General features: G+C 40.1%; 1 protein-coding gene across 1 annotated transcript in view; it reads left to right on the top strand.

Moving 5' to 3' along the window:
• Nucleotides 1-15,651, top strand: part of GTF2F2 (general transcription factor IIF subunit 2) — a 134,656-nt gene that overhangs the window by 12,350 nt on the left and 106,655 nt on the right. Inside the window, exons 2-4 of the mRNA XM_005687430.3 lie at nucleotides 1,452-1,525; nucleotides 9,241-9,259; nucleotides 10,751-10,895. Coding sequence (XP_005687487.1) covers nucleotides 1,452-1,525; nucleotides 9,241-9,259; nucleotides 10,751-10,895 — 238 coding nt within the window. The remainder of the gene's footprint in view (nucleotides 1-1,451; nucleotides 1,526-9,240; nucleotides 9,260-10,750; nucleotides 10,896-15,651) is intronic.

The raw sequence follows: 15,651 nt of genomic DNA, 5'->3' as shown, positions 1-15,651 counted from the left end.
ATAGTGGAGCGCAGTATAGTTGTAACTTTAAGATATGGACTCTTCAAAACTCCTTTCCTTTAGAGGATCTGTAGTCTGTGAAGGATAGTGTACATTTGACTAGTCTGGAGTCTGACTAATACTAGCTAACCGTGTTATTTCAATCCTCTGAGCCTCGGTTTTGTCGTCTACAGAATGAGGAGAGCGGTGCAGTTTTGCGGGGTGACTGGGAGGATTACATGGGTTGTGGATGCAAAGTGTATAGCATGGCACCTGACACCGTGGCTCCTTCCCCTGCATCTTCTCCAGGCTTCTGGTGCAGTTTTGACGCAGTAGCTGTTCAGTTTATTTTAGTGTAGGGAATGAACAAATACCATTAGGGTCTTCCTTTCGTAAATTTTTACTCGATTCAGAGCACTGCAGTTCAACTAACAGTCATGTGGTTCTTCTTGTAAATGAAACTTTGTTAGATGGAGTTTTTTCCTTTCCAGCTTTGGAAGCTCTCTTTGACTCTGTTACACATTCATGTTATCATTTCAGACTTACTGTGGAAAATAAAAATGACCCCTGATACTCACTGAGCACTTGGTTTGTGTGAGGCATTGTACTTCATACTTCATGTGGAGCATCGTACTCCTCCAGAATAGGGTCATCTTAAACGTATATACTGATTGCCGAGTTCCAACTATGTCTTAGAAGAAATAACAGGTGGCCCATAGTAGGTTATATGCTCTTAACCTTTTGAGATTTTGATTGCATATATCTGATTGCACACACAATATAGTGTATTGGTTAAAAGCGTAGGCATTGGAACTAGAGTGCCTGCATTTGAATCCTGGGTCCTCATTTGCCAATTATATGCCTTTGGCTAAATTTTATAATCCCTGGGTGCTCCAGATTCATAGTCTGTGCAGTGGGGATAATGAGCAGTGCCTACCTCATATAGACGTGAGGTACAAATGTTTGAAAAGTGCATATCACAGTGTCAGGGAAGTAGTGTTATATAAATGCTAGTTGTTACATTGAATAATTTCTTTTATTTCAGTAGATCCTTCTTCATATTAGTTATCTTATACATAATAAAACATGACTTTTCAAATCATCTTAAGCTCAGTAGTGTCTCTACATAACATGTCGGTGTTATTCTCCAAGAAGCCTTTTCTGGCAGCCTTTCTCATCTCTGAACTTTTATTAGACTTACTTGGGAACATAAATTAGCGCTTCATTATTGTTAAGCTATATGACCAGTTTTAGTTTTGTGTCACCGACTCAATTGCTGTTAAACACTTTGAGAGCTAAAATCGTTTCTTACATATCTTAGTATCTCTTTAGTGCAAAACATAATCAGAGCTTGCTATGGGTCAGTTATGACAAACAGTAAAATAGAAGCTGTATATCACTTTATGCTTAAAAGGATTTGTTAGCTTGTTTGCATCCAAAACCTGGTTTAATAGTGTTTTGTTTTGTTTTAGGTTCCTAAATATTTGTCGCAGCAATGGGCTAAAGCCCCTGGAAGAGGTGAAGTCGGGAAGCTGAGGATTGCCAAGTAAGTTATTTATGAATTTTTGACATTTTATGAAACTTGTTTGAATTTATTTTACAAGTGCTTTTAAATGTAATTAGAGTTCTTTTTCAAACAGAGAATTTATCTGGAAAATAAGACATGAGCTTGCCAAGGCTTGTTAAGAGCTGGTGAGGTGCCCTGTAAGGATTCGTGTGTGTGCACACACGCACTCTTCTAATGACAGGTGTAAATATCAAGCACAGTTTGCTGCTAAAACCCACTGGCAGTGAAGTAGCAGAGTATGTAGTCCCCTCATCCATCCGTCCTCTGCATCTTTGAGGAGCTATGCTTGAGTTGACCATAGCTGGATGCACCAAGTAAGTGCTTCAGTAGAAGGATTTTGCCATTGTGCCACCATACCTATTTATAGAGGCTTTGGAAGGGGGTAGGGAATACCTTGCAAACAGCGCAGGAGTGTTTGGTGTTTCCTGGTTGAGGAACTGGCCTTATTTGAAAGGGAAGCCCTTGTAGCTCAGCTGGTGTCAGCCACAGGCCTCGTGTTCCCTTCTTTTTGTCCATTCATTCATAGTCCAGCTCTAATCAGATATCCACACCCACTCCTCCACTGAAACAGCTCTTTTCTGCCACCAGTATCCTCCTCTTTTACTGAGTTTTTGCTTGTTAACAGACCACCCCAAAGTTTAGTGGCTTAGAACAAAACCATCTTATTTGTTTTTCATTCTGTGGGGGCAGTTCTAGACAGTTCTTGTGGTGGCTGACCTGGCTGGTCTTCCCGGCTGGAATGATCTCGCCTGTGTGTCTGGGCTTGGTTTACCGTCACCCAGGGCCGTGGCCGCCTGTGTCTCATCTCCATTGTGTTCATTCCCATGATGGTGAAAGAGTTCCTGGTAGTGAAGGAGGGAAGCCCCACTGCACAAACACTTTGCAAACCTGTGCTTGCATCATGTTTGCCAGATGTAACTTGCAGTAGACTCCGCCTCCAGGGGGGATTTGCGGTAAAGAATTTGTTGCCTTTTAAAAAAAACAGTCTACCACATTCATGGGCTTCCCTGGTGCCTGCAGTGGAGGAGATGTAAGAGACAAGAGTTTGATGCCTGGGTTGGGAAGATCCCCTGGAGGAGGAAAGGGCAACCCGCTCCAGTATTCGTGCCTGGAGAATCCCATGGACAGAGGAGCCTGGCGGGCCACGGTCCGTGGGGTGCCAGAGTCGGACAGGGCTGAGCACAAGCACCACATCCGTATTCTAAAATCCAAGAGTTGACTAGCGGCCCTCCTCGGTTGCCCTTCAGCATAACTTGACAGAGTGATCACTTCCACCCTCACACCGTACTGTTTTCATCTCACTTCTGAGACATCTCTCTCTTGGTGGCTTCTTCTCATCTTCTCAGTCTCTGAATGTTATTTGAACCCCCTCTGGAGCTGTTCTTTGGAGGAGCAACGCTGTGTTCTTGGATGACATCATGTCTTTAAAGTAAGAAACTTTGACACTTTTTTGTGTTTATGCCTCCAAGTACTTTTTGTTATCTTACTTACCTTTGTTTCAGACAGATCTTTTAGTTCTTCCTTTTGATTTCACAAGCCATATTGGAAACAGGCCTGCTTTTATATCCAGAGTTCTGAAATTAGGTAGAGACCGGTAGTATCTTAAGAAGCTACTATACATTTAATAGCAGAACCAGCCTTGAATTCAGTCCTTCGAGTGGTAAGGAAACTCAGGCAGCTTCCAGTTCCGGCCCTGTCACTTACTGTCCGTGAGACTGTGGACAGACACTTAATCTTCTGAGCTTAGAGTCCCTTCCTTTCCCTACCATGAGTATTGCACTCCTGAAAATCTCTGTGTACAGGAAACACCTAGTTTAGGAACGTACAGTCTTTCTTTTGGTCTGAGGAAGAGGGAGCTAGTATGGGAAGTAGAGTCAAAGGAGCTGAGCTGTAGGGAGACCTGTGCAAGCCCTGAGAGTGAAAGTGTTAAGTCACTCAGTTGTGTCCGGCTCTTTGTGACCCCATGGACTTCTCCAGGCCAGAATACTGGAGTGGGTAGCCTTTCCCTTCTCCAGGGGATCTTCCCAGCCCAGGAATCGAACCCAGGTCTCGCGCATTGCACGTGGTTTCTTTACCAGCTGAGCCACACGGGAAGCCTGTGCAAGCCCTAAGTACTGCTTTGATGCCTAAAGCATCTATTAAAGATAGCCTGCTAAATAGTCAGTAATGGGTATGCTGCGATTTTTCTTGATCACTCTTTGTTTGGAAGAAAATTTCAAACGTGTCCTTAGTTTAAAGCAGGTGTTTTATATAGTCACATCCAGTATGCCTAGGGTGGCCAGTTTACGTGTTTTACAATTTACGTAGTTCTCTGTGCAGTTATTAATAGTGCCCCTTCTTTCACTCCTAGAGTGTCCTGGTTTTGGCAATAAACTGTATGTAACTTCCCTGCTGGCTCAGGTGGTAGATAATCTGCCTGCAATGCAGGAGACCTGGGTTCAATCCCTGGGTTAGGAAGATCCCCTGGAGGGAAAAATAGCAACCCACTCCAGTATTCTTGACTTCCCTGGTGGCTCAGATGGTAAAGCGTCTGCCTACAATGTCGGAGACCCGAGTTCGATCCCTGGATCAGGAAGATCTCCTGGAGAAGGAATGGCAATCCACTCCAGTATTCTTGCCTGGAAAATCCCATGGACAGAGGAGCCTGGTGGGCTATAGTCCATGGGGTCACAAAGAATTGGACACAACTGAGCAATTAACACACACTTGCCCTTAATAATAACAGATGTATGTGTATCTTCAGTTCAGTTGCTCAGTCGTGTCCGACTCTTTGCGACCCCATGAATCACAGCACGCCAGGCCTCCCTGTCCATCACCAACTCCTGGAGTTCACCCAAACTCACATCCATTGAGTCTGTGATGCCATCCAGCCATCTCATCCTCTGTCGTCCCCTTCTCCTCTTGCCCCCAGTCCCTCCCAGCATCAGGCTCTTTTCCAGTGAGTCAACTCTTTGCATGAGGTGGCCAAAGTATTGGAGTTTCAGCTTCAGCATCAATCCTTCCAATGAACACCCAGGACTGATCTCCTTTAGGATGTGTATTTTATGTGTAAATTAAAAGCCTAGCAGATTTTCTATCTAACGTGAAATATAGAAGAACTAGATGCTGTTAATGATGAGAACAGATATATAGTGATTGGTTCCCCAAGACTGCTATAGAAATGCTTGAAAAGAGCTTGTTCTGGAGTATGTCTCCTGACTATCTCATTTATGTTTCTAATTTACTCATTTTTCATTCTTCTTACTGATCACTAGAGTCACTATTAAATAAGTGTAGGATAAGCGAGGAATGGTTTAGCAGTGCATGTGACTAGGTTATCAAGACTTAATTTCAGCTAAATATGAGTCATCAAAGTTTTGTGGCTATAAGCAAAAGGCTTCATTTATTGGGCGATTGTTGTTTCGAGTGGAGTGGGCTGATAACCCCACTCCTCTCTGTCAGTCAGCTTACAGGGCAGACATTGTGTTCCATTTTCAGTGCTGCGCTTAGAGACATGGACAAATAAGTTCATTCAGTGGAGTGAGACTAGGACAGTGGGAAAACGAAAATCAATTTCCTGTGAGGAGCATTTGAAGGGACTGTGGCCGTTCAAGAGAAGATCTAGGGCAAACCAGGTGAAACTATCTGGTTTTTAAAAGCTAGAAGATGTATAATTAAGTATTTGATGTTTAGAGGCAGAGTAACCCTGTATGGGTTATCTGTGTGGTTCAAAAAACATATATTTGGGTAAAAAAAATGAAAAAACAGCTAAGGTTTTAAAAAAGCAATGTGCCATTCTGATAAGGAGTATAGACTCAGGAGTCAGTCAGCTCTGGGTTTAATCCAGACCTTGTACATTTACCAGCCATGTGACTCTGGGGAGGTTGCTTATTACCCTTTCTTTCCTCATCTGTTAAAAGGAGATGGTATTAATACCTCACGGATTCAGTGTGTGTAAAATACTTAGTAAATGTTCACGTACTGTCATATCCCACATACTACCCAGTACATGCCTAGACTCGGCGTCATGTCTGATGTCTTCTCTCCCGCTCTAATCTCCCACAGTTAAACAGCAGCAGCAGCTTCCTGTGCCAAGAGCTGGAAGAAATGGTGTGGACGTTGGTTCTAGCAGAGACAGGGCTATGGAGTAGAGGAATCAAGAGCGGCAGAGAGGGGAGGGGGAGACGCGCAGTGTGAATGCAGCTCTTCCTCAGTGTGGTCTGTTAACACCTGAGAAAAGGGAGAGTCCAGTTATGAATAAGCTAAGAGTAGCAGCCTGCTTTAACAGTTGGTAACGTTTGGGCCGTTTGCATCAAGCATTCCCCACCACGTCCCTAAATCATTGTACTTGCATTTTTTTAAAAATACCTTTGAACATCTGATGGGTATTACATTTTAATTGGTTTACTGTTTTGCTTTAGTTTAATTTTAAAACCAGCCTTTCTACATAACCATCCTGCCTCAGAAAACTTCAGTTTTCAAAATCTTTGATAAGTGTCATGTTTTACTGACAGTCATAGTCTGTGATAATACAGCTTCTCTCAGAGATGTGTAATTTCTAGTTTTATTTCTAAACACATTTAACATTCAAGATCATGTGAGGGCCCACTAATAATGGAAAATATGCAAATAAAAATCAGTGAGATAATTTTCTGTTATAAAAATTGAGTAAGTTTAGAACAGTGTTACACTGTTGATAGGAGTTTAAATCAGTACAAACTTTCTGAAGGGCAGTCTGGCGGCACACATGTATATTAATGCACATATATATATGTACATACATATGTACATATATGTACATATCTCATACACCCAAGCACAGATACACACTGCTGCTCAAAACAAAGCAGAACAACAGTCCACTGTTTTCTCTGCCAGTCAGCTCACTGCACAAGCGTTATGTTCAGTTCTTGGTACTGCCCTTACAGAAAGACATTGAGAGACTCATCTCGCAGAGGGGGACTCAGACAATGAGAAAGCTGGGATATTAATAATAAAATCCTCGTGCCTTTGACCCAGCAATTCCATCAATTTCTAAAACCTATCCTGTGGAAATAAAAGTTAGTGATGCAAAGACTGATACACAAAGATAATCGTTTCAGTATTGTTTGTTATGGAGAAAAATGAGTAGCATTCTCAAATTTTTTAGTAAGGGATTAATTAAGTAAACTGGGGACATTTTTAAATTGTTAAATATTTTTAATTTGAAAAAAAAATTTTCTTTCAATTTGAAACAGTCTCAAGCAGCAGAAAAGTTGGAAGAACAATATAAAGAACTTGCCCACCAGATAGGTCCATGTAATACAGCATTCTCCTGTGACTTTTCAGGAATATAATTTGAATACGTTCCTGTCTTCTAATGTATCATGCATTGATATTAACAAGAGATCTGTATAAAGTTAGAAATATCAAAAGCCACATTAACTGTTTCATTTTTGTTACTATTTTAATAAATATTTAAACCTCTAAAAGAAAGCAGTAAGGTTTCCCTTAGGGATATATCTCCTAAATTCAGAATGTGTTAAAGTAGGTACCTCACTGGGGAAAATAAAGAGCTACTTTCTGACAGGGGGATTCTCTTTTGCAGTCACAGTTCACCCTTTCAAATCTATGAATTAACAACTGAATAGTACTACTACCTAATCATCAGGCTTCACTTAAGATTTGCCAGTTGTCTCAGTGATGTTTTACAGCAAAAGGGTCCAGTCCACAGTCTTGCATGACCTCCTGTTGTCAGATCTCTCTAGTTTTCCTTAATCTAGGAATCCTGTTATAGTTATAAAATCCTGTTTGTAATTGTTCATGGATTGGAACTGGTTTTGTTTTCCCATTAAACTGAGACCTTGAGGATAAAGAGCTACATCATGTCGTGCGTTTGTCTCGAGGCCCTGGATGTGCCACAAACGCTGAGTGGCAGTGAATGAACGGACTGCTGAAAGAAGGCACAGGTTGGAACTCAGCCTAGTTTTGCAGAGAAATAGTGCTTGCCCACCTGAAGTTTCTTAGATGGTGTCTTTCTACTTGTTATACTTTTGTTCTTAATCACTCAGCAAACTCAGTGATTGATCATCAGCAAATAAATAGCTTAGGGAGTTTAACAGTTGAAGTTTGAATATAAATGTTAGATTTGGAGGAACTTTGAATATGGTCCTTGTTATGAACTTCGTACTTGTTATTCTTTTGTAGCGTTCCATTGCCTAAAGAATAAAGGCTGTGCTCTGATATTAGAGATCATTTATGGTCTGGTTCCATTTTTCCTTTGTAGTTCATCTCCTACTATTCCTTATTTTGTACTTTCCCTCCCAGCCAAATCTGATCACATTTTTCTGATCAGACTCTTCCATGACTTTGCTTAGCTATCTACTTTTGATACTAGTTCAAAAGTGGCCTCTTGCTGAGCCAATACTTACCTCTTAGAATAGAAGAGATGGTGTTCTCCTGTCTGATCCTGGCATAGTATGGCTCTCTTAATTAAAGTTTATCTCATTTTATGGTTATGGATTTAGCTTTTATATCTTCTGCTGGCTGGCAAAGGGGCCCTGCACTCAGTACTTTGAATATGACAGGTATTTAATACATATTTTTTTAAAAATTAGGCTATTATTAGGGAGTACATTGATCCCATATTGGTAAAAAAAACAATTTAAAAACATGCAATTCAAATAAATAAAAACTAGTATGGGACTTCTCTGGTGATATAGTGGATAGGAGCCCACCTGCCAGTGCAGGGGACACAGGTTCAATCCCTGGTCCAGGCAGAGGCCACGTGCTGAGGAGCAGCTGAGCCTGTGAGCCGCCCCTGCTGAGGCCGCGTGCTGCGACTACTGAAGCCCACGTTCCTCGAGCCGGTGCCCTGCGGCAAGAAGCCACTGCGCTGAGAAGCTCCACACTCCACAGCTAGAGAGTGGCCCCTGCTCTCTGCAACTAGAGGAAGCCTGTACACAGCAAGGGAGACTCAGTGCACCCCAAAACCAAAAGCAAATTATAAAAAAAGGTAGCATAAAAGGATAGTTACTATAGCTAATAATACAAGATGTTAGCAGTAGAATCTTGGCTAATTTAAAATTTTTTTTGGCTTGTCTGTAGTAAAATTATTTCTGTATGAGCATATTATTTAATAGCAGAGAAGATTGCTTATAATTTTAAAATAATAATTTTTGATCTTTAAAGTTTTGTTAAGTAAATGAAACTTCTTTAGCTGGACAAAATAAATAGTAAAATTTGCTGTACTTCTCTATATCTGGTATTAAACATGCCATTCACATGCTGCTGAACACTAAAAATACACAAAAATTAGAATAAGAATTGTAATAAGATCATTATTTGGCCAAAATATTATTAGGGCAGGTTGTTATATTGTTAAGAGACATGAACTTGTAACATCTAAAATATTCACTGGTGGGGCTTCCCTGGTAGTTCAGTGGTTAAGCCTCCATGCTTCCTGTTTGATCCCTGGTCGGGGAACAAAGAACCCGCGTGCAGTGCAGTGCGGTCAAAAAATAAAATGAAATATTCGCGTGGGATTAATGTGAATTTTTTTCTCCTATAGGATTATAAATAGAATAGTTAGGAGAACCACAGGTAATATTAATCTCTGTAAATGTAATATTTTAATGTACATATGAAGTTGTGTTTCTTTTATTAATAGTTCTTAGCTTACATTTGGAAAAAACATGAAATTAAATAATTGGAATGTTTTCTTTCCTCTCTTTCAGAAATCAAGGAAGGACCGAGGTAAGATTATTTCTATGGAAATTTTATTTAAAACACGAGATTATTTTACTATGCATTAGAATTAGTAACAAGAGGGTAGTATTTGCTCTGGAAAACTCCACATGAAACTGCTGGCTGGCCGGGAAAACATAGTGTAAATGCTGCTCTTGTGTGAGTGAATAGGCTCCTTTCTAGTTGCTCATACTGAGCATTTTTCTACTTTGATTTAAATATCCCCTCTCTTAGTTCTATGAAAACTAGTATTGCTTCAGTAATACTTTAACATTAATTCAGAGTGGCAAATGTATTTGACACAGATTTTTGAAGGCCTTAGGTTTTAACCCATTGAGTCTAGGACATAATTTGCGGTACCTGTCACATACTAGCTGCTGCTGCTGCTGCTGCTGCTAAGTTGCTTCAGTCATGTCCGACTCTGTGCGACCCCATAGACGACAGCCCACCAGACTCCGCCGTCCCTGGGATTCTCCAGGCAAGAACACTGGAGTGGGTTGCCATTTCCTTCTCCAATGCATGAAAGTGAAAAGTGAAACTGAAGTCGCTCAGTCATGTCTGACTCTTTGCGACCCCATGGACTGCAGCCCACCAGGCTCCTCCATCCATGGGATTTTCCAGGCAAGAGTACTGGAGTGGGGTGCCATTGCCTTCTCCAGTCACATACTAGAGAGATACTTAATATTTAATAATCTTTCTATGTGATTGAGAGATCAGCACTCTAAGTTTATAAATCCCTTTGATGAAAAATTTGGGGAGATATGGTAAAAAGCATTTTGAAAGATTGGGTCTTTCAAAAAAGACCTACTGGGTCTTTTCATTCTAAACCTCAATATTGAGTTATCCTTATAAATATTTAGTTGTATTTGTTGAAATATTTGAAAGTAAAACAGCACCATGTACTCATGGTAATCATTGGATCTAAAAAAGAAAGCCATCCTCTGCTTATGGGAGTGTTTAAGCTTTCTGAGTAAATAGATCTCTTCCCCCTGCTTCAGATAGTTGCTTTCTTAATACTTAACGTTCACTCATTCAGCAAATACTGTTTTTCTTCTGTGTGCCAGGCATTTTGCTTGGAGATGGGTGGCTGAACGAATGGATGGATGGATAATTCTGTTTGTCTATCCATCCATACACCTAATATTTATTTAATTTATTTATGGGTATAAATATAACAAGACACAGTTCCTTGACTGCAGATACCTTAGGGAAACAAGTTACTTCTGTTTTACAAATAGAATTTTTTCAGCCATAGACCAGAGGAAACATTTGAAAGCTATCTTTATAATGGTAGATTAACCCCATTGTTCAGACAAATAGGAATAGATTCTCTTTTTATGACTAATTATTAAAGCTTATTTGGTAAAACTTTTTAAAGTGCTTCATAAAATGATTGGAAAAGATTCACATTAAAATATTTGATTTATGGTCACAGTTTCTGTACAGATGCTTTGAATACAAAAGTATATTGTAATAAGCTCTCGTTAATGTGTCTACTAGGTTTCATTTACTTTGAATGAGGATCTTGCAAATATTCATGATATTGGTGGAAAACCGGCTTCAGTCAGTGCCCCTAGAGAACATCCATTTGTGTTACAAAGTGTCGGAGGACAGACATTAACCGTGTTCACTGAGAGCTCCTCAGGTAAGTGGGCATAGAGTCATTTAAATGCAATTCCTGGACGTCTTGTGTAGATAATCTCTCTCAACGCACTCTCAAAGGTCATTACCAGGGCTGTTCTACCTGTCATTCTTTCTACCTCTAATTCACGTCGTCTGCTTCTCTGCTCGGTGCTCGAAGTCCTTTCCTGTGATTGATGGATTTTTGACTGTTACTGGAAGGGTTTAACTTCCATTTGGGGCATGAAGAAATAGAACAAAGCAGATGGAAGAGTGTGGTGCATCAAGCTGGCTTCCAGGATGTTGAGGAAACAGTATTATGAGTTTTGCCAAGATAAGGTCATCCTTGCCTGTTTTGGTAAATTGATATTCAGCAACTGTAAATTGTGTTTTAAAAAATACTGCATAATACTAGGGAATATTTAGTCAAAATATAGGAAATACTTTGGCTCTTGTGCGCTTTATTTCTTAATGCATAGGGATTGACTTCTTTTAATTGGTATCGACTTCTAAGAAGCTGTGCATGGTTTTTAATTTTGTTTGCTCTTAAATGTTTTAATAGCTCAGTAAAAGGGTAGCAGGTGTTTCAGCTTGTGAATTAAATATAGAGGGGACTTTTTTGGTGGCATATGTAAGAGTATATGTTCATTTTCATTGTTTCTTGGTTGTTAAGCTTTACTGAATTTGCAGTACTACTAGTAAAGCAACAGGCCACCTCATTTTAACAACTAATTTCTCATACCTAATTCAGAAAGTTTATTTGGTTGTATAAAAGAAAAACATCCATGGTTTTGTTGTATTTTCATTAAACATTACAAAGAAAGGTGTAAGAAATTAAATGTTAAGAACATTATTGTTTTAACAGAATATACAGTTGATCCTTGAAAAATGGGAAGGTTAAGGGCACGAACACTCACAGTTGGAAACACAGGTATAGTTTACAGTGGGCTGTTCGTGTCCAGGGTTCCTCCATGTTTGCAGTTGTGTGTACTCGAAGTCACCAACGATAGATTGAATAGTACTGTGGTTTTTACCATTGAGAAAAACCTGCATTTAAGTAGACCCTTGAAATTCAAATCCATGTTCTTCAGGGGTCAGCTGTACTTCAGCAAATTTTTATGTTGTCTTAGATTGCCAATATGTGCATAAACTGATGTCAGAAAATCATTGGGTTTTTTTTCCCCTTGGATGTAGAATTTTAAAAGTGGTAAATTGTAAATTTTCTGTCATGTGGTTTAAAGTTAAGGAAGGTGAAATTGTTAGTTACTCAGTTGTGTCCAAATCTTTGCAAGCTCGTGGACTGTAGCCCACCAGGCTCCTCTGTCCATGGAATTCTCCAGGCAAGAATACTGGAGTGGGTTGCCATTCCCTTCTCCCAGGGATCAAACCTGGGTCTCCTGCGCTGCAGGCAGATTCTGTACCATCAGCCACCAGGGTTTGTTTTATTTCATTATTCTGTTGCCATAATTTGTAGTGTAATATTACGGGAAGTAGAAACTGTTAAACATATGCATTTTCTCCTGGAGAAGATTCAGCCGTTCAACAAATACTGTGTGCTACATTGTGCAGAGCACAGCATAGGCACAATTAATCTAGCAACTGATTGGATTTAATAAGACCTGTTGAACCTGTGAGGTTTTCTCTACTTCTTGTTCCTGGAGTGGAAGAGGCGTGGCGCCAAAATGATAAAAAAGAAGCAGTCTGGAAAAAAAGCCTGAGGCGGGGAACCTTGTACTTCCTTGGTAGAAAAAGGTGCCCTGTTTCAGACTTTTTACCTCCTATCAGGTTGGTAGTTTTTCTGAAGTGTGACTCATTGCTGGTACTTACACAAAAGACAGTAATTTAGAAAGCTGAGGTTTGTTATCGTCAAAATTAATCTTTCGTATTTAATCTTGTAAATCCTTTCGTCAGTGTGCTCTTTCTGAACATTTTGTATTCACATTTGGGGTTACAGTGTACTCCAAAGTGAATATGGCTTTATGAAGATTATCTTGCCAGGAATATGGAAAAGGATCAAGATCATCCTTCTTCTGGAGTTTGTACAGTGTGTTCTTTGTGGAACTGAGATAATGCAAGTGAGGTCTAAGTTGCCGTTAGATGGTGCACACTCCAAGGGAAGTCTTTGGTGCCTAATGTCAGTTGTTCCATCTCATTTCATTGTTCCCTAACTCTCTTTGCACTTTCTTTTTTTCTCTCTCTCTATTTTATTTTATTTGGCGGCATTGGGTCTTAGTTATAGCATGTGGGGTCTAGTTCCCTGACCAAGAGTCTAACCTGGGCCCCCTCTGTTGGGAGCACAGTGTCTTAGCCACTGGACCACCAGGGAAGTCCCTCTTTGCATCTTTCCATGGTTTAATTCCCTTGAGGACAAGGGTGGAAGCTGGAGGCTATTGCAGTAATCCAGGGAAGGGATGACAGATTTGGATCCGCGTGGTAGCAGTGACAAAGGTCTAGTCTCTCATCTGATGTCCCGTCCCGTCCTTCGTTGTCTTAACAGACAGTCCACTTGGATTTCTCATCACCTGAAATGGAGAAGATACAAAATCGGGTTGACTTCTTCATTCCTTTATTCTCCATGTGTCCATATTTCTGTCAGGGACACATTGCTCTGTTCTGAGCCGCCTCTGACTCTCACATGCAGTCAGTTGCTTGTTAGGTCATTTCTGTAGTAGGAATACACATTTCCTCCTGTTTTTTTTTGTTTGTTTGTTTGTTTTAAATAGTCGTTTTTTATCCATTTGGTTCTGCTGGATCTTAACTGCGGCTCGTGCAGCAAGTTTTAGTTGTGGCCTGTGGGATCTGGCTCCCTGACGAGGGACTGAACTTGATCCCCCTCCACTGAGAGTGTGGAGTCTTAGCCACTGAATCACCAGGGATGAACCGCATACACATTTCGTGATACCACTTAACCCACTGTCCTCTGAACACCTCAGCTGTCCTCTCTACCCTCCAAGCTGCTAGAATCCCTTCTCCCTCCCCAGAGCCTCCCGACACTGCTGCCTCTTCTTCTTCCCTTGTTTTCCTCTGCCAGGGATGTGTTTGCTTTTTATAGTTGCAACCAGCTTTCCCTTTATGACTCCAGCTTTGTTGATTCTTCCTTCATCTAGACTTTCTGGCAGCAAGGTTTGTAGTGCTCATTTTGTCCCTGGATTAAGCCTTATGGGCAGGGGACCACGTCTCATGCTTCTTGGCCAGAGTGTCTCATGTAGGACTGAACACAGCACGTGGGCTTGCTAAAACAAATACGTACTGAAATAGTTGATTTTCTCCTAAGAATTACTGATATCCTAAAGGTACTCTTTAGAGTGATTTTAAGTGAGATGGCTTGTTAGTGACAAAGGATAGATTTTCTTATTTCAAAGTGAAGTCTTTTTCTTAAGACCCTTGAGATTCAAAATGGAATATTAAATTCCTTTGTTCCCTACGTTATTTCTTACTCATTATAGTTTTATCTTGGCATGAACGATTCTTCTACTTTTTCTTTGCCCATCAGATTAGTTCAGTGCTATGTGATGTGGTGCTTGGTTGACCACTAGACACGTTACCATATTGCTTGGTGCATTTCCCGTGTGCTGAGAATCAGTTCTATGATTTTCAGAGGTTTGAATTAAGCTTTATGTGTATCTGTGTGTGCTTTGTAACATTCAGACTACAGCTGTTTTCTTCTGTTGAATTTTTTTCATATCACTGCTTTTACATGAATTTTGCTGTTGTGTGAATTATCACCATCTGCATATTGCTAGTTGCCATTGCAATGGAACTCTGAGGTTTTTTTTTTTTTGAAGTAGAGTTGATTTACAGTGTTGTGTTAATTTACAATGTTGTGTGTTAATTTCTGCCGTACAGCAAGTGATTCAGTTATAGACACATACATTCTTTTAAACATTCTTTTGGTTTATGGTTATCATAGCTCCATGTGCTACACTGTCGGACCTTCGTTATCAGTTCTGTGTATAATGGTTTTCTGTGTCTGTAAGTCTCTTTCTGGTTTGTAAATAAGTATCATAGTTTTAGATTTCACGTATAAATGGTTTCATGTGGCATTTGTCTTTGACCCGCTTCACTTAGTATGATGATCTTTACGCCCATCTGCGTTGCTTCAGCTGGCATTGTTCGTTCTTTTTGTGGCTGAGTGGTATTCCATTGTGCATTTGTAAAAACTGCATCATCTTCATCCATCCATCTGTTGAGGGACACTTAGGTTGTCTCCATGTCTTGGTTATTGTGAGTAGTGCTGCCGTGAACCTAGGGGTGCATGCCTCTCTTTGAATTGTAGTTGAACTATATTCTTGTTATATTTGCTGTGATACAGAGTACTTTATATCATTTTATATTCTCATAACTATTTGGTTTAGGAAAATTGAAGGAACTTTTTGTTAATGTTTACACCTTTTTTGTCATTAAGCTGTGATAGTTAACAGAAACGGACAACCTATTGTACACTTATTTTGTCCACTGTGTTGAGTACTCCTTAGCAACTGTTTCATACCACAAGCCTATGATGGGGTGGAAACCATGGTCATTTAATTGATGAAAGAAACGGGGCTTACTTAGGATATAATTTGACCAACATGCAGCTGGTAGACCTGTGCCCTTAATCATCATACTGGTGGTTTTCAGAGTGTAGGTGCAAAATTAATTTTGTGAGTAACTGACAGCTTTGAAAAAAAGAAAGAAGTAGAATGGGGGAAAAAAATGAACTTTTATATTTGGGAACATTTCAAACACATGCTGAAGTAGAATAATATTAACTCACTCAGCTTTTTTAAGGTGCTGTTGGT

This window comes from Capra hircus, chromosome 12 (assembly GCF_001704415.2).
Source record: "Capra hircus breed San Clemente chromosome 12, ASM170441v1, whole genome shotgun sequence".
NCBI classification, from domain to species: domain Eukaryota; kingdom Metazoa; phylum Chordata; class Mammalia; order Artiodactyla; family Bovidae; genus Capra; species Capra hircus.
Note: the sequence above shows the minus strand (reverse complement) of the source record. Positions and strands in the feature narration are given on the sequence as shown.